The sequence below is a fragment of the Stenella coeruleoalba genome, assembly GCF_951394435.1.
Source record: "Stenella coeruleoalba genome assembly, chromosome: 16".
Taxonomy (NCBI): Eukaryota; Metazoa; Chordata; class Mammalia; order Artiodactyla; family Delphinidae; genus Stenella; species Stenella coeruleoalba.
This window is the reverse complement of record NC_137162.1, coordinates 71,659,915-71,682,035: the sequence shown is the minus strand read 5'-3', so window position 1 is coordinate 71,682,035 and position 22,121 is coordinate 71,659,915. Positions and strand designations below refer to the sequence as shown.

Here is a 22,121-nt window from a genome sequence, read left to right as displayed (position 1 = left end):
GAAGTCCGGCTTCAAGCCGCTGCAGGCTGAGGCCACCCGAGATCACAACCACGTATACCAGGCAGAGGTTGGCTGCCGTGGTAGAAAGGGCGAGAGTGCTGAGACAGACCCAGAGCTGAGGCCTAGGCATACTCCCTAAGACTGAAGCGGATCCAGAATGAAAGACCCCTCAGCCCCAGCCTAACGTAACAAGCAACTGTAGCCGGCTCCTGAGGGCGGCAGGAGCTTGGTGAGAGAGAGACTCTGTGCTACAGGGATGCAGGTAGAGCTGAGCGGGGGAAGCGCACCAACCAGGGAAAATCTCTGACGGCTGGCCCTCACCCTCAGCATAAGGCGGTGCAGCCCCATCTAGAGGAACGTGAAACCTGTGCTGCAAACAAAATGGAAACTCAGCTCAACTCTGGACTCAGCCGGCTTGGGCTTCCACATGTACAGCCTGACAGGAGAAGGAAGACACATGCCGCTTCCAAGCAGGGATACTATTTTCCTCAGTGTCTGCAGTCTATCTAGTGGAACAGGGGAACGACATGCAACAAAAGTTAGGGAGTTTAGGTCAAACGGAAACACTTGATAAGAAAACCACACTGTCAGAAATGAAGCATTCCCAACCTAAATGTCTGTCAACAGAGGAATGGATAAAGAAAATGTGGTACATATATACAATGGAATATTACTCAGCCATAAGAAAATGAAATAATGCATTTGCAGCAACATGGATGGACCTAGAGATTATCATACTAAGTGAAATCAGACAAAGACAAGTATCATATGATACCAGTTATACGTGGAATTAAAAAAATTGATATAAATGAACTTACTTACAAAACAGAAACAGACTCACAGACATAGAAAACAAACTTATGATTACCAAAGGGGAAAGGTTGGGGGGAGGGATAAATTAGGAGTTTGGGATTAACATATATACACTACTATATATAAAACAGATAATCAACAAGGACCTAATGCATAGCACAGGGAAGTCTACTCAATATTCTGTAATAAACTATATAAGAAAAGAATCTGAAAAAGAGGGAATATATATATATATATATATATATGTATAACTGAATCACTTTGCTGTACACTTCAAACTATCACAATATTGTAAATCAACTATACTCCAATATAAAATAAAAATTAAATAAAAATATAAAGTAAAAGTGAAAAAAAACAGAAATGAAGCATTCCTTTGATGGGCTCATCAGCAGACTTCACAGAGCTGAGGAGAGAATCAGTGAACTGAAAGATACACCAGTATGAATGATCCAAACTGAAACACAAAGAAAAAAGAAAAAAGAAAAAAGAATGGAAAGAAAGAACAGAGCACCCAAGAGCTGTGGGATGATATAAAATAGCTGATTGGAGATGCATAAGGAAAAGAGAGAAAATAGGGCAGAAGAAATATTTGAAGAGATCATGGTAGGGAATTATCTCAAAATAGTGAAACATACCAAACCACACCTCCATGGACTTATATTCTCATCTGTATAATGGACATAATACCTCCAGTGCCTCCATCACAGGACTGCCAAGGGGAGACATGAGATTAATTCAAAAAGAGAAAGGAAACTCACAGGTATTCCGTAACTCTTATCTCATTTAACCCACTCAACAACCCTAATAAGGGGTACTATCTATTTTCTTTCTTTATGTTACAGATGAGGAGAGTAAAACTCAAACAAATCAAAATAACTTGTTGGGCTTCCCTGGTGGCGCAGTGGTTGAGAGTCCGCCTGCCGATGCAGGGGACACGGGTTCATGCCCTGGTCCGGGAGGATCCCACATGCCACGGAGCGGCTGGGCCTGTGAGCCATGGCCGCTGGGCCTGCGTGTCCGGAGCCTGTGCTCCGCAACGGGAGAGGCCACAACAGTGAGAGGCCCGCGTACCGCCAAAAAAAAAAAAAAAAAAAAAAAAGTTTAATTATTTAAAATGAGTTAATCTAATGATATAGATTTCCTGTAATCTTTCTAATGAATGCTGTAATTTTATTAACAGTCTATATTTTTTCTAAGTCTACTAGTAAAATTTCTTAAAAACAAAAAAATGAAGGTGGTTTATAGTTATAAATTTTCCACACTCATATCGTTTCTAATAAATCTGAAATTAAATTAATCTCTGTGCTGAATACTTTTCTTTCCCCTCCAGAAAATAAATCATTCTTTCAGGCTTTGGAGATGTCAGTGAACTTGAAACTGTTAGTCTCTCAAGTATCCTACCCTCACTTGGCCTTCCAATAAATTAGATTCTTGCTGAAGTTTCAAACACGTCAAAAATGAAAATAATGTCTTTGAAGTTTCTAAAGAAAGATGGTTTGGAAAGAAATAAAGCCAGTCTAGTGCAGATGGCTTTATCTGTGTGCAGTATACTCGTTCTAAGGAGATGGAGCTCCTCCAGGGACCAGCAAGACCACAGCTACCCAGGGGCCAACATCCCGGCCTCAGCTTCCATCTGGCACTGCTGCTGGGGGCTGACGGTCACACACTGAGACATAAAAAATGAGTTAGAAGGTCTGGACGCACATCCTTGTTCTTCCATCTTACTCTCAGTAGGATCTGGGACAAAGGACTTCTTGGGATCTCAGTTCTCATCTGTAAAACTATCTATTCTTGTGGGTCTCAAATGATGCACTGTACATAAAAGTATTCTGTAAGCCAGGGGTCCCCAACCCCCGAGATCTGATGCCTGATGATCTGAGGAGGAGCTGATGTAATAATAATAGAAATAAAGTGCACAATGAATGTAATGCTCTTGAATCATCCCCAAACCATACCCCCCCCCCCGCCCCCAAGTCCGTGGAAAAACTATCTTCCACGAAACCAGTCCCTGGTGCCAAAAAGGGTGGGGACCGCTGCTGTAAGCTGTAAATATGCTGTAAATTCAAGGTTATATTATTATGGGCTTATAAACATAAAGGTAGTTTTTACAAGCAAAAAACTTTTTGCGATTTCTGTGACTCAACTTTAGACAATTTATATGGAGACAAGATTTTCAGAGCATGGCCTCAGTCAATGTTTTCTAATAGGCTCGATCGGAAGAATCACCTGAGGAACTTGTTAAAAAAACACAGATTGCGAGGCCCCATCCCTGAAGCACTGAATCCCGGTCCAGGGGAATGGGAAGATGCTGGCCAGCTAGGGAAAACCGGCTGCAAGGCCGGTTGGAGGCTATGAGAAAATGGTTTTTCATTTTCAAACTCAGAGGGACGTGCTCCTTGGACAAGCCTGCCTTGTATTTCTTACCAGAAAACGTACATGATACCTTTTCGTCATAAAGCCATTACGTTTCTAAATATCGAGAGTCCATTTCAAAGCATGATCGTTAGGGGTTCAAAAATGCAGGACTGATAGAGATAATAAATAACATGTAGTGGAAATATGAATGCATTACCTTTTAGAATGAATTTGATCATGTGTCCGTTTTTTTAAGTTTGCTCATCTTTCAATTAAAACGTCCTTAAATGCGAGATGGGATTTCGTAGTGAGTTAAAAACAAAAAAACCTTTAAAATCTTGAAAAATGTATTTAATTCATTTTGCAACTGGTGCAGGCAGCAAACGAGTAGCCAGCTGGTCGAAGAGAGACTACTGGCAGTTCTGGTTTTCCTGGGATGACCCTGGATTAAGTCCAAAGCCCGGTACACACGCCCTCCGATGTTAGAATATCATGAACTACACAGTCTGAATGTCGTTTATTTTACTTGCTTGTTTTTATTGTCTTATTTTACTTGACTGATTTACTTTGCTGTTCTTAGCTCAAGCTCTGCCACCTTGAAGCCGTACAGTTTAATTGAAACACAAGTTATTTAACTTCTCGCTCCCTGGCGTAAAATGGAACTCATACCCACATCTCACGGGATAACTGTGAAGAATAAAGGAAATAATGTATAGGAAACTTACTGGAGTACGTAGTCATAAATGAAAGCCATTTCCTAAATTAGTTTGAATTTTGGATAAGTTTTTTCCACCTCCTATTTCAAAGTCTCAGTAGTAAGAGTGGAAAGGACCCTCAGGGTCTTCCAGTCCAACCAACTCTGAGGGGTGCATCATGGGGGAAGCTTGCTGCCCGCTGCAGAGCAGTCCCAGAGTGAACACGAACTGCCCGGCCCTTCTTTCCCATCTGGGGACGTTCCCATCTCTCCATCTCTTGGCTGTAAAGAGATGATCAATCCAGCAATGCTGTCTCAGAGGGGGCACCACTGGCATTCTGGTTGGGACACTGTCACTGGCATGAGGATGTCCCACGCACTGAAGGGGGTGTAGCTATCCCAGCCCTGCCCCATTACATGCCAGCCATCATTCCACTTCTCCATTTAAAGACCTGTAAGAACAGAGAGTCGAATGGCGGTGACCAGGGGCTGCGGGGTAGTGGATGAGTTGGGGAGATGTCGTTTAGGGGTACAAACTTGCAAATAGTAGATAAATAAGTTGTGGAGATTTAATCTACAGCATAATGATTATAGTCAACAAGACTGTATTATCAACTTCAAAGTTGCTAAGAGACTAGATCTTAACCTTTCTCACCCCAAAAAAGAAATGATAATTATATATGTTAGAGTTATTAGCTAACAAAAACTGTAGTAATCATATTGCAATATACAAATATATCAAACCAACACACTGTATACCTCAAACTTATACAGTGTATCATGCCAATTACCTCAAAAACAAACAAACAAACCAAAAATGCTGCAATTACTCCCTTCTACCTGCAGGATCCAGGCCAGTGCCCTCAGCCCAGCCAGGGGTTCGGGGAGTCCCTCCCCACAGGCTTGGACTCGCCATTCATCTCCAGCCTCATTTCACATGTGCAAATGGGCCTCAGCCTCCACTTCCTGGAGCTGACTCTAATCCTTTCATGTCCATCACAGCTTAGCTTTTCAATTTTTTTTTTTCAACTATGATAGTCCATGCTGATCTCCTCCCTGAACTTGTTTTCTTGGAACCTACCGCTTTGACTTGTGAGAGAGCCAATAAAGGATCGCGCATGTGTCCCCAATTCACCTCTCTGCAACGTTTGGTTCTTCAAAGTCCTAAACGCTTCGCTCTAGGTGCCCCTTCGCCCTTCCTGTATATGCTTCAAACCACCAGAGGAACAAGAGCAAGATTTTCTCATGAAAGAACTAAGATGCCCAGGAGGGGACCAGGGTGCATCTGAGCTCATCCAAGTGCACCTTCTGACAACAGGAAGTGTGAACAATGGTCCGCATGTTCAGTGGAGGGCTGCAGTGGAGGAAATGAAAATTCTACAGCTAATGAATTATTCCCTTTTAAAGTGCAAATGAATAAAGCGAGCACTGCCAACTCCTAACTTAATAGAACTTTATTTCACGGAATTTCAAAATAGGATTCATTCGGGTCATTTAAACATGTTCTCAGAGCAACAATTCTAGAGCTGTACTGCAGGAAGCAGGGCACATATTCAAAGACGAAAAGTGAAACAAAGGGAAATATGTACCTTCCAATTTCTATGATCTTTTTTTACTGGCGTTCTTACTGTCTCAAACAATGTCACGTTAATCGTTTGGTAAAGGCTGTCCTTCTCATGCTGACACAACGCAAACACTAACTCCAACATTCTGGGACGCACCATGTCTGACCAGCTCCAGAAGTACTCTCGAGAGCTGACATGATGTCGCTTGCTTGACATGTGTCACGCTTGACAGGTGACTGTGTCTTACACTGACGGGTCTCCTCCCAGATGTAAGCCTTAATCACCACCACCAGCACAAACATGGCTAGGACTCTGGCCCACACGCTAAGCAATTCATATGGACTATTTCGTGCGGTCACAACGATGCTACGCTTTGGGTACTATTTTCGGACCCATTTTACGGGTGACAAAGCTGAAGAAGCAAGAATAACTTGCCCAGGAGCACAGAAAGTAAGCCACAGTACCAGTGTGGAACTCCAGCAGTCTGACTGCCTTGCTGTTTGCTTTGACACTGTACTATACCTACTCTCTTCTGCGAAAGGCCTCCATCCCTGTCAGATAAGGTGGTCAGGCAGAAGGGAAGGGCTTGTGGTTGACTGATCTCTCTCCTATCTGGCTAATAAGAAAAACGCAGGGCTTCGCTGGTGGCGCAGTGGTTAAGAATCCGTCTGCCGATACAGGGGACGTGGGTTTGAGCCCTGGCCCGGGAAGATCCCACATGCCGCGGAGCAACTAAGCCCATGCACCACAACTACTGAGCCCGCGTGCTGCAACTACTGAAGTCCACATGCCTAGAGCCCGTGCTCCGCAACAAGAGAAGCCACCGCAATGAGAAGCCCGTGCACTGCAAGGAAGAGTAGCCCCCGCTCGCCACAACTAGAGAAGGTCTGTGTGCAGCAATGAAGGCCCAACACAGCCAAAAATAAATAAATAAAATAAATAAATTTAAAAAAAAAAAGAAAAGAAAAATGCAGCCTACATGATGAAGAGGCTTGCCCTGGACCACATCAGTGACCGATGATACAGCCAGGATGAGAGCCAGGGCTCCAGCATGTATCTGAGAACTTTCCTCCTCAGTCTAGGCTGCTACAGCTTAGAAACTTCAGCTCCTCAGACGACAACAACACACATCCCATACCACAGGGTAGGATATTAATAAGCTCCAATGTACTCATGGGTTTAAGACAAAAACATTCCCTTAAAAAATTATATAGGAGATTCTCCTTTGATGTGGCATTCAGGGGATTAAATGAAAAAGGCAGGAACAAGATTGCATGGCATGCAGAGAGCAATTCTCTAGAAAAGGTCTATCTCCCACCACTCTGGCCTCCGCTTACTTACTGGTTTTGTTCTTCCTGAGATGTTAATATCACCATGGTAACAAGAATATGGGTAATGCAGTAACCACACTGAGACTTTTCCATAACTCACATTTCTTTGCTAAAGGCTCCCAAATCTCCATTTTCTTTCCAAAGGAGGTTTATATAACCCATTAGAAATGTCTTTACAGGAATAAAGACATAGACCTACTAGAGAACGGACTTGAGGATATGAGGAGGGGGAAGGGTAAGCTGTGACAAAGCGAGAGAGAGGCATGGACATATATACACTACCAAACGTAAGGTAGATAGCTAGAGGGAAGCAGCCGCATGGCACAGGGAGATCAGCTCGGTGCTTTGTGACCGCCTGGAGGGGTGGGATAGGGAGGGTGGGAGGGAGGGAGATGCAAGCGGGAAGAGATATGGGAACATATGTATACGTATAACTGATTCATTTTGTTATAAAGCAGAAACTAACACACCATTGTAAAGCGATTATACTCCAATAAAGATGTAAAAAAAAATGTCTTTAACGCTGTTGAACCTATACTAGGAGATAAACATAACTTATTTTATATTTGAAAATACGTATCAATAAAAATGAATGTGTGTGTGTGTGTGTGTGTGTGTGTGTGTGTGTTTGGGCTTTATAAGGACAGACATCTAAACGTTAACAAAATAGGACTCTTATGGGCGGTTTTTCTTTTCTTTCTTTTGCTTTATTGTATTTTATCTTAAAAATAAATCGTATAATGCAGGGAAAATATTTTTTTTTAATGTGTCTGCAATGGCATCGCCACACAAACTACAGTAGCGTCTCCGGAAGCCCTGGACCCTTATGAAAACATTACAAAAGTCACCCTCCTGCTGAAGCGATGCTCACCTCTTCTCCACGTTTGAGTGGCTGATGATCTAGCACTGGCTGGTGGTGGCCTTGATTGGGCTTTGACAGCTCAGAAACGGAGGCTCTGCTTCAGACACCCTTAACTGAACAAAGCCGGGCAGCAGACCTTGGTGACTAGCCCTTTGTTCTAGGCGTGTCTTCCAAGGTCAGCTACGCTGCTGAATCGCAAGACTCGTGGCTGCTCAAATCAACTTGCCTCTCAGCGTCTGACATTCAATACTTGGGTTCGGTGCACTTGCCTCTACCCCTCTAACAGAATCCTGTGGATTTCCCATCCTCCGTAATGCAGCTCACATCAGTTTGGGAAGTGGGTCCCTAACACCATGTGAAGCTCGGCCTGAAATTCTGATAGACCAGGGAGAGGACTGGGGCTTGAGGAAAGCAGGTTTGAATAGGTACTGGGTGCCCGGGAATAGTGGATAAGGAGGCCTGGAAGTTATCTGTTGATTCATTCTTGAATTCAACAAATATATATCGAGTCCTTCCCAGTGCTAGGTAGTGGGTTACACTCCAGGGATCCCCAAATGTGTAATAACACGTAGGTCTGCCCTCGAGGAACTCAGAGTCCTGCAGGGGAGGTGAAGCACAGGGTGTGTGAGGCGTATTTCCCGACACTTCTACTTTAGCCTGAATAGGACTGTTCAGCTCATGCACGCACAATGCTTAACAAGGAAGCTGGAACTTACTGAACACTCAAATCACGACTATTTTATATCATGATTACTACACATTTTTACCTACAGAAGAAAGGAAGAAAATGAGCATCTGCTGAGCACTTATTCTGCAGCAGGCAACGCCCTGGATGCTCTCATGGTACCACCCTCTGGCTTAATGGAATGCAGCTCCGTCAGTACGTGAAAGGTACCACTCAGGGAGGCAGATCAAGGGCTGCCAGGCAGCAAAAATACAGGTCCTGCCTGCCCCCAGTACCTTGAGGAATGGTTCTCTGAAATAAAATGCCTACCTCTCTTACAAAATCTAAATGGCAAGAGACACATTCTCCACGGCTGAGTCCTTCACCGGAGGATTGAAAAGAAGAAGTTCACGTTAAAGTCATTATCACGGAGGCAGGAATGTGGTAAGCATTTGGAAAGAGGATATTTACCAGGTGAGGAAAGATGTCCTGTGGAGGAGCTGGGGATAGAGGGTGAATAAGGCATCTCAGACCGCAAGGGGCTTAGGTAATAAACACAGAGTGCAAGACAGACACTCGCACAGAATTCAGTTTCAAGGCCAATCACGGGACCAACAGGGCACGATGAGCACACACACTGGGGCAAGGAGGGGAGCGACCTATTGTAGGGGGTCAGAGAAAGCGTCTTTGAGGAACAGGATACAAGCATCTTTTACCCAGTTTAAAAAACAGAGGCTCACAGAAGTAACTGCGGCATAATCTCTGGCAATTGGAGACCTCTCTTGAGACCTATCTCAATCTCTGATATTTCTGAACTCTCCATGGCATGAACTGGGGAGAAATGACTACGTTCAAGTTGCCAGCAGTATTTTTAGTCCTCTTTGGAAGAAGATTTCAGTTTTATTGCTGTTGGTGGTCACGGCGGTCTCTGCTTACATGATGGGAAAGGCGGCAATCTGCTTTTGGAGCCGAAAGGGGCGAGTCTATTAGGAGTAAAATTGCTCCTGCTTAAAGCATCACTTTCCTTGGAGGGGAAAGTTGCATTTAGAGATAATTATGACACCGAAGGGAAGGAGGCCTGAGACTGATGGTGTCTCAGCTTTGCTCGAAAGAACCTTCTGTGATGATGGAAATGTTACGTATACAGTGTTAATACAATGGCTGCTAGCCACACGTGGAAACTGGGCACCCGAAATGTGGTTCTGGGGAATGAGGCATAGACGTTTACATTTAATTTAAATTAAAGTTAGTACTCAGTTGTTAGTGGCTACTGAATTAAGAGAGCCCAGGTGTAGAGGAAATGGGGTTCCCCCTCTCTCTGGGACCAGAGGCTAGGTTAAGGGGCTTAGACTCTGACCAGAAGAGACATAGTGTTTGGTAAAAGGGGTTCTCGCTAAGGGAAGTAAGAGAGACTCTCCAACACAGTGGCTTCAGGGGGCTCACAAGGGAGCCCTTTCCTGAGGAAGGGGTCATAGCCCACGGACTTTGGGGACAGTGTTATCCAGAACAGGTCCTTCAGCTCTGCCTTTTTTTTTTTAATCTCATTTTTAAAAATTAATTTTTACTGGCACATAGTTTCTTTACAATGTTGTGTTAGTTTCTGCCTACAGCAAAGTGAATCAGTTACACGTATACATATATCCACTCTTTTTAAAATTTCCTTTCCACCTAGGTCACCAGAGAGCACTGAGTAGAGTTCCCTGTGCTATACAGTAGATTCTCATTAGTTATCTATTTTATATATAATAGTGCATATATGTCAATCCTAACCACCCATTTCATCCCTCCCCCTCCCCCCCGTAACCATAAGTTTGTGCTCTACGTCTGTGACTCTATTTCTGTTTTGCAAATAAGTTCATCTGTACCATTTTTCTAGAGTCCACATATATGTGATTATTATATGATATTTGCTTTTCTCTTTCTGACTTACTTCACTCCGTATGACAATCTCTAGGTCCATCCATGTCTCTGCAAATGGCACTATTTCATTCCTTTATATGCCTGAGTAACAAGCTCTGCCTTTCTGTTCTGAACTCCCTTCATCAATCCCAAAGTTTTTAGAGAAGTCTTGTTGGGTCCTAGAGCCAAGACTTAGTTGTGCTTTGGGGAATTAAGAGAGAGAGACTTTTTGGTATGGTTGAGCACATGGGGGCCTCAACAAATTAGTAGCGTCAGGTCAGTGGCTTACTTGAGTCTGGACTTCCAGGTCTAGCTTACAGGGGAAGTTCTTTAATATTTGCTAGAATGAATTTAACTGAGAAAGGAAGTCTCCAGATAATGTTTCTCCACGGACGTCGTTTTGCTTATGCATGTGCTGACCCCGTGTCGACCTCTTATTTGGGCAGAACGTAAAACCTGACACTTGTATGTTTCCATCAACAGGTTTAGGAGTTCAACTGTCTAAAAACACTGCTCTCCCTTTAACAAAAAGAACTTTAGATAAAGTAGCCTTTATCTAAGAACTTTAGATAAAGTAGCCTTTCTTATGACATAATTGAGTTCCAAATGTGGCTGAGCCCCTGCTAAAGCTTTGTTCAAAACAACTGCTATTTGAGAAAGGCAGTCCAGTTGGACATGTTAACTAGTCACAGATCTGTGGCACACGTGCCAAGTTCTATCACACGCAATTAGAGCATCATACAGCTAAGTACCTGGGCCATAGTGTCTCTGCCTCCCTGGGCAAGGCGCCTACACAGATGGAGACTTAGGCAGTATGGGGTAGTAGGAATGGAACCTTTTGCAATGTAGCTATTAAAGATACCGTCAACTATGAAACTGTTCTTTTTTATCATTAAAGTATAGTTAATTTACAACGTTATGCTGATTTCTGCTGTATAGCAACGTGACTCAGTTATACACATATATACATTCTTTTTCTATATTCTTTTCCATTATGGTTTATCCCAGGAGATTGGATATAGTTCCCTGGGCTATATGGTAGGACCTTGTTGTTTTTCCATTTTAAATTTCATAGTTTGCATCTGCTAACCCCAAACTCCCAGTCCATCCCTCTCCCTCCCCCACTCCCACCTGGCAACCACAAGGCTGTTCTCTGGAAACTCACTGCTCTTAATACAATGATTCACATGATATAAAAATCACATCTGAATTATTTCACACACAAAAAAACCTGTCTCTATAGATAACTAAGATTTCCTTTGTCAAAAAGTGAAAACTATATAACCCGTGCTTCCTTTTCTACTACATGTATAAAAGCCCTTAAAGCCTAAATTTAAGGGCTTTGTATTCACTAGCTCTTTCCAGTTGCTTAGTAACATTTACTTTTTCTGTTTCATCCTTACATGTCTTACTTTGTATATTTTAATCTGTAAACCTCCTGAAATCCTTTTGGAAACAAATGAGTTATAGCACTCAAACACATAAATCCGTAATCCTTTCAGAGATCAGAACAAAAAAGTACTACATACCAAGACCAATAGAAGGATATTTTACTCAATTGTCTTCCCCAGATGGGAAGTTAAATAATAATTTACAAGAGAAAGGTTAATGACGAGAGTGCAGATTAAGTTAGGTGGTCCACTGTATTTGATGAAAAAATGTCTTAGCTAGCAAAGCATTCATCTATCTTCTTCAATGAAGGGAATTTTGCAGGCATCCAATAATATAATTTGGCCTTTACCTACTCCAGGGCATCAATGCTCCTTACTGGAAAGCGAATCAGGAGCAGCTCTGGTGTGTCTTACATTCTCTTCCCCAAGAGAGCTAGGATGACTTGCTAAGGGAGCAAGGGTCACGCATAAATTCAGATGGTGTCAAGGCCATCTCAGCAGACACAATTCAGAGAATGCAGCATGCTGACACTGCACTGCAGTCTTCAGCAGCTATTCTATTAACTCCCTGCTGTGGACCTTGAGGCTGAACAGGTCTGGATAATCCGAAAGGAAATATTTAAGATGTCAGACAGGAGATCTTATGCAATACATAAACACGGCAAACACAAAAATCAAAATTCACATTATAATAAAAATCTAAGGAAAGGTGTTAATAGAACCAGTAAGTATCCTATAAATCAGTCACCATCACTGCTGCTCGGGGGTATACGTTCACCACTGGCTACGATCTGTTTTCTTGCTGCCTGAACTAGCCAGCACTACAAAGAAGCATAGAAACAATCCATTCTACTGTGTTCTCTCTTTAGTCACACCGCGTTTGGTTCTGCCTCGCACCTGCCTCGTATCTGCACATGCACTACACGCAGGCAATGATTCCAGAAGGGTTATCCCTACTCCTATCCCCAGCTCTCTTCACCAGCAGGTAGCTATTCTTGAGGTCACGCCCTCAGCCCACAAAGCACTACAAGACTGTATCCGCCTTTCTTCAATGCTCTGTCCCAGCCAGGAAGCAGAAATCACAGCCCCCCTAAGACAAAGGTTGCTGCTGTCATTTTGTAACTTGACCTCTAACTTTCGAATCGATACCTCTATCTCAACCCAGTTCCTGAAGCATACGATTTATGGTTATGATTTGCACCTAGTTCTTTGCAACTGAGGCTTCATGATCCTTCCTTTATTGTTTTGACCAGGCAAAATCTGATCCCATCTGTGTTCTAGGGCATCTGACTTTCACCTGCTACATCCCTGAGAGAACTCTGACCTAGAAGGACCCCACTCGAGTTGGGAAGGGAGAGGTCTCTGTAATACAAAAGGCTAAACGCTGGATTGTTACATAACAGAATTACTGGAGATTTGGAACCTACAGTGGGTTTCTGGAGGCAACTAGCAGTTGCCTCCAATTAAGCTTTTCATGAAGACCAGTTCTGCTCAGACATCCTACTGCAAGCCATCCATCACGTATGGAGGGAAGCATGTGTCGTAGGGTGTAAGCAACAGTACAGACCTCCTAGTAAGTATGATTAACTTCCACCACAGCCTTCAGTTCAGAATGCTATGAGGCCTCGTTAATGAGGAATGTCTGGAGAAAATGCTTTTCCAAATCAGCAAAAAAGTCTGAATTTTAACATATTTTAAACAAAAGCACACTGTGACTTTTAAATCACATATGGTAATTCAGACAAGGTTAACAAGGTAACAACGTGGGTCTGAGGTCTCCACTTTTTGTTTTTAAACATCTTTATTGGAGTATAATTGCTTTACAATGGTGTGTTAGTTTCTGCTGTATAACAAAGTGAATCAGCTATACATATACATATAACCCCATATCTCCTCCCTCTTGCGTCTCCCTCCCACCCTCCCTATCCCACCCCTCTAGGGGGTCACAAAGCACTGAGCTGATCTCCCTGTGCTATGCGGCTGCTTCCCAGTAGCTATTGATTTTACCTTTGGTAGTGTATATATGTCCATGCCACTTGCTCACTTCGTCCCAGCTTCCCCTTCCCCCTCCCCGTGTCCTCAAGTCCATTCTCTATGTCTGTGTCTTTATTCCTGTCCTGCCCCTAGGTTCTTCAGAACCCTTTTTTTTGTGTGTTTTTTTTTTTAGCTTCCATAGTGTCCACTCATCTTTAATCAATAAATTAGCATCATTTGTAATTACCATAGTCATTGTTTTAATGTAAATTGATGCTTTGGAATTGTTTGAAGGAGTCTGAAAATACTGCAATGTGTCCTCTTAAATTGCTTAAACATGACCCCAATCTCCTTCTTTTCAGCAGCATCAGGAAATTTCTGAACAACGGCACAAAGACAAAACTTCAGACACTACCCTGACATGAATTTTCCAAATGTCCTAATTAGAAGATGTGACTTAATGAGGTTTCCTGTGAGTTAGAGATATAAAACCAGAAGGATGCATCTTACAGACACGAGCTTCAGTTTTCACATCGGCGTGCCCTGTATATACATGACTTAAAGAAGTACTTAACTTTGTCCTTCAAAATGTCACACTAGGCCTCGGGTCTGCCATGTTGCTGAAACCCAAGGATGCTGTTTGTGCAATAAGAACATGGCTCTAGAGTGACATGAGCTGCCTCATTTCAACTGATAAAGGCTTTTAGCAGGCTGATGACAATAGGATAGGAAATAGGTGTTTTTTTTTTTTTTTGCCACCAATAAACAAAGATTTATTTGGAAATTTCCAAACCCGCCAGAAGTGGCACTTGTCAAGCCCTAGGCCCACTCTCCTTCCCAAGCTCCAAAGGGGAACAACAGTCCTCGCCACCGCTTCCCTGCCCTCCCCCTGCCCTCCCCCAGCACGCTCACCCATGCCTCAGGCCCCGCCAGAGAACTAGCGTGCCCTCCCTCTAGGAGGCATTACCCCTGGGCCCAAGAGCTGGGGGTGGCAGCCCTCTGGCCTCTCAGGAGATGACGGCGGCCAGAGCCGCTTGCATAGACTGAGAAAAGAAAATAAGGAAGGAGATACTGAGTAGGGCTCCCTGAAAAACCCCAGCTTACTCCTGTACAAAAAACGTGGCTCCCGCATAGAAAAACCTGCTCCACGAATAGTGCAGATACCCAAAGGAAAGGGAAAAAAAACAGCAGCAAGGCTGGGCTGGTAGGAATGGCGAAGAACTTTGGTTTGGAAAGGCTACAGGAAGAGTGTGAGCTGTGCCCCTTTTCCTCGCCCAGCTGCCCAGAGCCGGCGCTGACACTCGCTCCAAGGGGGTCTGTAAACAAGCAAAGCCAGGGGCCTTTGCGATGTCAAAGCACAGCCTCCAGGTCCTACTCGGGCCTGCCTGCAGGGGGCAAAGGAGGCCTCTGCTGTGAATCCAATTAAAGCCAACGTGTAAGTAGTAAGGCTTTGGGGACTAAGCAACACGGAATCCTCTCACTACACTTATGAAACTAAAGCTGGGGAGCAGAAGGTGACAGGAGACACCGCTCACCCCCTCCTTGACCTACGTGTCTGTGCCCCAGAGGGTGGTCCCCTTCCAGGCTGAGGAGGGGGGTGCTCCAGGGCTGGGAAGAAAGGAAGGGATCCCCGAGCCTGCGGTCAGGCGGATTCCCGGCACCTGTTCCAGTTCCTGCCTTTGCTGCTGCACCTTGGCAAAGATGCACCTCCCCACTGCTTCCTGGGCCCAGGGCTGGTGGTAGAAAGCAGCTCGTCTCTCCTCCTCAGGATTCCCAATCACATCAGTGATGATCTTGGGAACGGAGCCATGCCTGGATGAAGTCCTGGGGGTCAGTGCTACAACTGAGCATGAGATCCCTCTGGGTCTTCAGCTGGTTGATGGACTCAGTGGTCTCATGGAGCTTGACATCAAGGGCGGCGATCTGCTGATGGGTGGTAGAGGCCGGACAATTGCTCATCTGGGCCTTGAGTGGGTCATCCACCTCCACATCCATGTCATAACAGCCTGTCTTCTTCTGGTCGTTAGGGTCCACGCTAATGACATGGTTGATGACAATGGGGTCTGGATGCTGCAACAACCCGGCCAGCTTCATGGGAATCTCAGAGAAACGGAGTCGGCCGCAGCTGAAGATCCGGTGGAAGTACCGATTGCAGCTGACGTACTCCCGCTCATGGCCGTCCTGCAGCTGGCTGTGTTTGGCCTGCATGGTGGTAGCCCTCGTGTGTGTGTGCACCCCCAGCAGCCTCGCCAGTCAGGGGTCCGACTTGTACTGGGGAGGCTGGTGACCCAGCATGAGCAGGCGGGTGCACCTGACGATGAGGTCTAGGGCCGTTTCACCTGGAGGCCACCTGTCTCCTGGGTGGTGGGCATCCGGTGCCACTCCAGCAGGTGGTTCAGGCCCGTACAGTTCCTTTGTCCAGCTCAATGACGAGGTTCTTAAAGACGGAAGAAAACTTCCTCTTCTGTTTCCTAGGATCACCCAACAGTTTCCCCTCTACTCGGAGTTCCCAGGAAGCCACCTGGTCCCCTGCGGGGTTTCCCCCCGGGGGTCCCTGCGGTTCCTGCACTATCACCCTCTGCCTTGCTGGGACTGAACGTACTAGAAATATCGATCCACAGCTTTCGTTTTTGCGTCAGAGGCTTTCTGACGGCCTCCTGGATCTCCATCCGCTTTCGAGCAACGGTCTGGTCCAGCTTCCGCTCAAAAGCCAAGAGATCCATGCACGCCTGAGGCTCTGGGACAAGCTCCTGAATTCGCTGAGGTAGAACTTTATCTGCCACCTTCCTCCTCTTTAACCCCTGGCGCTGGGCAGGCATCGGGGGCTGGGCCTGGGGCACAAGCAGGCGTTTTCGGAATGGGTCCATCACGGTGGGTGGCATGCCAGGTCGAAGTGGAGCAGCTGTGCCGAATGGGGAGCCTGTAGGGGTTCCCACCTGCAAGCCAGCCATGGGCATCCGGCTCCCTGATGACCCGCCAGGCCTCTGGTAGTGCGTCGCAGGGCCCCGGTGCCCCCCATGCCTCTAGCCGGCCCGGGCCCCCTGAGCGCCGGTCTGGGCAGCACGCCGCGTCCCGATGGCAGAGGCGGAGCTCCCAGGGCCGCGGCCAGACATCGCTCTGTCCCTGGAAATAGCTTTTATATTAGCCTATTCTGAGTTCGTATTAATTTTTATAGAACTAATGAATTATAAGAAGGAAAAGAAAAATGAACCCTTAACATCAGCGGAGGGAGGCGGAAGACTGGAGGGGTGAAGAGCTTGGGGGCTGAAATTCTGCCATTTCTCATTTGCTAGCTCTGTGATCTGGACCAGCTATTTCTTATCCCTAGGCCTTGGTTTCCCCTTCTGTAACACAAGGATAAGTAACACTTTTCTTGATATAAGAATATATGAGGTAAAAATGCTCAGCTTGGCATCTGCTTCAAAGATGGTATTACTTTTACTACTGCTACAACTACTGCTGGTACTAGCATTACGATTGTTCTCTCTATCGGGTCTATTGCCACTTCTCCCCTAACAAGTGAGGTTTTTAGCAAAAATAATGCTTCCAACGCTATGTGCAAAATCACAGCGCTGCTGGTGCTGATGTGTCAGGCGCCGCGCTAGGTGCTCTGGGTACGCTCACTCCTACTTCTCAGTGACCCAGCGCAGGAGTGCTGTTATTACTTTTTTTTAATCACCATTTATTATTTAATTTCATAATCCATATTAACTTCATCTTACCAATGAGGAAACTGATGGACACAGAAAGAAAAGTTAAATCCAAAACTGGAACCCAGGGAGTCTGAATCCTGAGTCCCCACATCCAGCCACTTCTCTGTCCTGCTTCCCACCTTGTTTCTACTTCTGATGATGCTGTTGCTGACGATCAGGCCTAGAGCTAGACCAGCTTTTACATTCAGGGCCATGTTACTTGGGATGTCTGAGCGGCTGTCCAGGAGTACACACGACACAGTAATTCCTTTCCCTATGATTATGAGCTTACTCAGGTTACAGAATCGTGTTACCCATTCTGAAAGTTTAGAGGGGACAGAAGTTAAGAGCAAAAGGTGGCCTCTATTATTTGGGTTCTAAAGTCTGGGCCTTATCCAGACATTCCAACTCATTCCCACCTGGAAGATCGAGACCCTGATGTCTAGAGCACTGTTAGTGCCATCCGACCCATTTCTACAGTCTCAGAAATTTCAACTTGGGGGACAGTGTGTAGTCTCCAGTCATCATTATTTAAATCACATTTTCTATATATTCACTTAGATATTTATCACCCACCCCTACTCCCGACCCCGATCTTGGTTTTCTTTTCCTCCTAGGAAATAGGCACACCTGTATGCAAGAAAACGCACTAGTATAAGTAGACATCACACCTTCCACTGACTGGGAGGACCCTTGGCGGGCAACTGTCTTGACCTCCTCCTCATGGTGGGGAAGGAGGGTTAAGAATCGTTTCAAATGCTTGAAGCGCACGTCAGACCGCAGCACTCTTACCCGCGCGGTGAAGTCCACGGCTGCCGCTCGGTTTAACAGCAACGTGGCTACGTTGATATTTCCATAGTGAGCAGCTATGTGGAGCGGAGTGAAGCCACTCTGGAAAGAAAACAGAGCAGACGTTCAGCTGATTCCTGCCGGCCCCTTGCCCGACGTGTTAATACCATAACCCTGCCCAGATAAAAACAGGGAAGCAAAATACGCTGAGGTCCACATTCCATTCTGTACTAGGTTTCTTTCCATTAGTGCCAATTGCTCATAGGATTTCAAAGAGATGCCAAACTCACAGGCAGAGGAATAGCCAGGGAGGAACCAAGGGTGGAGACTGAGCCATTTTAGTAATCCAGGAACAGAACTACACAGAAGCCAATGTTTCCAAAAGTTAAACTAGGGATGACAAGAAATATCTTGACAGCTCAAAGAAAGTTCGATCAGTACCACTGTTTTATCATTCATAGAACCGTCCATTGAAACTCTGTCAAAATTTAACTTGTTTTATATATTCAATGTAGAGTCAAATGAACAAACGGTAAAAGCCAATTTTAACGATGAAAGCAATTTGGGGGGAAGAGGTACCATTACACATCGGTCTTGAATCGTGGTGAATGCGTTTCATGAAGAAATGGACAAGCTGGTCTCTTTAGTAGCAAATGCCTCCTCGATAGCACATTTTTCTGGATTATTCATACCGAGGTCATTTTACTTCCTTAAAAAAAGTGCTAAAACATGCAGCGATTCACTTAGTCCCCAAAGATTGAAACCTTATAGGAACTAGATGCATTTCTGAATTGTTAGCAAGCTTCTCAGCCATGCTCGCGATCTGACTGACTCTTGTCAAGGGTGGGTCATATGTGTGCCCTTCTGGGGTAACTTTCATCTGGCTGACACCACTGAGGGTAAGTGTCATGCAGAACTCTAGAGAACCAATCCTAGATGAGTAGAATGACAGGGTTGTCTGCAGCTTTAGGTACAGCTGGTAAGTTTCTCAAGTGCCAAAACGCTTCGTGTCACAGAACGCTATTGAAATACCCTTAAGTTTCAAGGCTTCCTCATACTTCCTTTCAAACACCAGGTTCAGCTGCAGAAAGCCCTGGTAATCAAACTACTATCTTCTCTGGTACATGCTACTTTGAGGGCGGGGGTATAAAGCAGGTATCTAGCCTACAGAAGGCAATGCAAAGAAGAAGGGAAAGAAATGAGGTAGCAGCTCTAAGAAATGGGAAAATGATGATGCAGATATAGATCATATGTACACGTATATATATGTATATATACCTCTGTTGTTCTATTCACCACCAGCTAGGTTAACACATTTGGAAGCAAGGAGGAGGAAAAAATGAACGGTTAGTTTGCTGTCGGTGATCATGGATGGCAGAAAGCTCATGACAGCTAAGTGACGAGGGTGAAAGCTCTGATGGAAGCACGACAGGCACAGAAAGAAAGCTAGACTGAATGAAGGGCTATGTGACGGCCTATTCCAAATGCCACATTTCCTCCACCGAGACTTGCAAGTGTCCAGGCAATGGGAGTTGCTGGCTGGGACCCTGGCTGCTGGCATGGTTTCCACAGCTGATCAATACTCAGTGCATTGCCTACCGTCTGAGATAGCAACCAAAGGTGGATTTTGTGCACACCGTGGCTAGCATTTTGTAATTTTTCACCTTGATGTTTGAGCTGACGTGTTAACGACATTAAAAATACATGTTCAAAGGAAAGACGCTGTTGGGTACGTATCGTTTGATTTCTTTTGAGGTGGCCTCCATGTTAGCACACATAGGGCAGCACCCACAGTTCCCTCCCAGCTTTAGATGCCAAGGGCAGGGGATGTGCCTTCGGCTGGATGACTTGGGCGCTTGATTTCATTCCTTTCAGTGCAGTTAAGTGTTTGGCATAAGCTCCAAAGGGAGCCCAGGCATTCTTCACATTTGGGTGCCTAACACAGGATGCTGCACGAGGGGCTCGTCTCCCAGGTCCTCACCTTCGACTCTACATCTGCATTGTTGTCATTCTGCAGCAGCAGGGCGGCAGCTTTCGTGTCATCTTTCCTGGCAGCGATGTGAAGAGCTGGAAGACGCACTTTTCCTTTCGTGTCGTTTTCTAGCAGGAGTGAAACTACTTGATCGTGACCTTGTTGCAAAGCTACTGCCAACGGTGTGAAGCCATCCTGCGAACAGATGGATGGGTCAAGACTGGTCCCTATGGATATTTTCTTCTTCATTAACAAATAAGAAGGTGACCGAGTGACCAAATGTCAAGTTTTGTTCGGGGTTATTAAAGCTGACGTACTCAAGTAGACATATGTGGAAAGAAATTTAAAACTACACATATACCAAAGCAGGAAACAATTTAAAAATCTGTAATAAGTTTATGGGTTTCTTTCTGTGGAAAAAGTGGGTAAATTTTGAAAGTCCTACCTAAACAAGAAAAAGACGGCAGAATTTCAGTATCCATAAAATAATCTCAGTGAAAACAATGACCTCTCGGGTTAAATCCAGGCAAATTTTTCAAAGGAGTTCATTTAAATAAGCTGTAAACATTTCCACTGATAATTTAAAACTGTTTTATCCAGTACCTTGTTGCCTAGCATATCCTGTCTGCTTCATCACTGTACCTTGTGGCCTAGCGTATATCTGGTGCTCAATTTGTATATGTGAATTAATGAACTATACTCACTGCTGTTTTAAGAAAGATATACATGAAAGACTCGTGGTTTCTCTGACCAATGAAAGAAGGGATCATACAAAATGTGACTAAAGGCAATTCAGACATACACACACATCTGTAATTTGAGTCTTCCCACCGTATGGCCCCAGGACTTGACAAAGAGAAGACAGCTACAGATTTCACTGTGGTTAATTAATTTGTGGATGGTCTGCTGACTGTAGAACACATAGTACAGGGCAGAACATCCCAGGACTGGCTCCCAAATTTTAATTCTGCAATGCTTTCATTATCACACACTCAAAAGAACATTTCAAAATTATTTTTACTAGACAATTGGCAAGTAAGTTACTTATTATTTTATTCGGGTCATGATATTTTATATCTGTAGTCCCTGTGGCACATATCGAGGGCTGCTCTGATGGAGGAGTGCTTATAAGGGAGAAAGAAAAATCAGAGTTACTTGCATACTCATGTCTTGTTGGTTTTCCTAAAAGACCACTTTCACCATTGTATTCCTTGCTGGAAAACACCTACCACTCCTACCACTCATTTGGCTGAATGCAAATCAGCACATTTATATTCAAGGATGTGTAAAATATTGGCCCCAAGCGCCTAAGTGACAGTATTGCCCAGGCTCTTCTCGTACAAATCATCTCCATTCTCCTTACTAACTGTGGACGTGCGGACCATCTCCACCCTGGCTTCTAATCTCAGGCTATTTGCTGCACTCTGAAATGTCCTCCTTGTTCCACATACACAAATTCTATCTATGCTCCAAGCCTCAAGATCTGGCTGAAGTTCCACTTGCCGCTTTCAACTTTTTCCAAGAAGACCCAAATAAGGAAGAGGATGAGCATTGACGCAGCTGGAAGGACATTCCCTGCAACCATATGTAAGATAATGGAGAAAGGCTGCATACAACCTGGACGTCATCAAAATGATATCACAGGTTACACTGAGGGACATAAAGTTTAGAGTGTAATTTAATGTTATGGGAAAAGGAATCTACATAACCATGTAAATATATGATCTCATTTTCATTAAGATAAATGTGTGCGTTGTGAACATGGACAAAAAAATCTGGATGAATAAACAGAATGTTATCTCTAGGGAAAATTAACCATGGCTTTTTCTTCTTTTTGCTTTTTATTGTACTTTCTCATTTATTTAATATATTACTTTTGAAAAAAAAGAGAAAAATACATTTAAAAAAATGGAATGGTGAAAGGACAATTGTGTATTAAGAGTTAACGTCGCATCTCACTTTTAAAACCTGAGCAAAACCTAAGGGGTAAAAATGACAGCTCACTTCTGTTCTGCAGCCAAATGAAATGGCTACATTTCCACTGATGGGAATTTTTCAATCCACAGGGCCTATACATAAAGGAAACTACCTTGCACCAGAAAATCAACTGCAGCTGA

The 22,121-nt window shown here is 44.5% G+C and overlaps 1 protein-coding gene and 1 pseudogene across 2 annotated transcripts in view; both read right to left on the bottom strand.

Moving 5' to 3' along the window:
- The window catches only part of LOC307175491 (ankyrin-3-like), a 331,772-nt gene that overhangs the window by 189,095 nt on the left and 120,556 nt on the right, over window positions 1–22,121 (bottom strand). The window contains exons 6-7 of the mRNA XM_079900598.1: window positions 20,014–20,199; window positions 18,036–18,134 (exon numbers count right to left, since the gene is read on the bottom strand). Of these exons, the coding sequence (XP_079756724.1) occupies window positions 18,036–18,134; window positions 20,014–20,199 (285 nt within the window). The remainder of the gene's footprint in view (window positions 1–18,035; window positions 18,135–20,013; window positions 20,200–22,121) is intronic.
- On the bottom strand, window positions 15,099–17,458 carry LOC307175146 (SWI/SNF-related matrix-associated actin-dependent regulator of chromatin subfamily D member 2-like; annotated as a pseudogene). The gene is made up of 2 exons: window positions 17,395–17,458; window positions 15,099–16,674 (listed from the first exon to the last, which is right to left on the bottom strand). The product of its transcript is annotated as an SWI/SNF-related matrix-associated actin-dependent regulator of chromatin subfamily D member 2-like (transcript).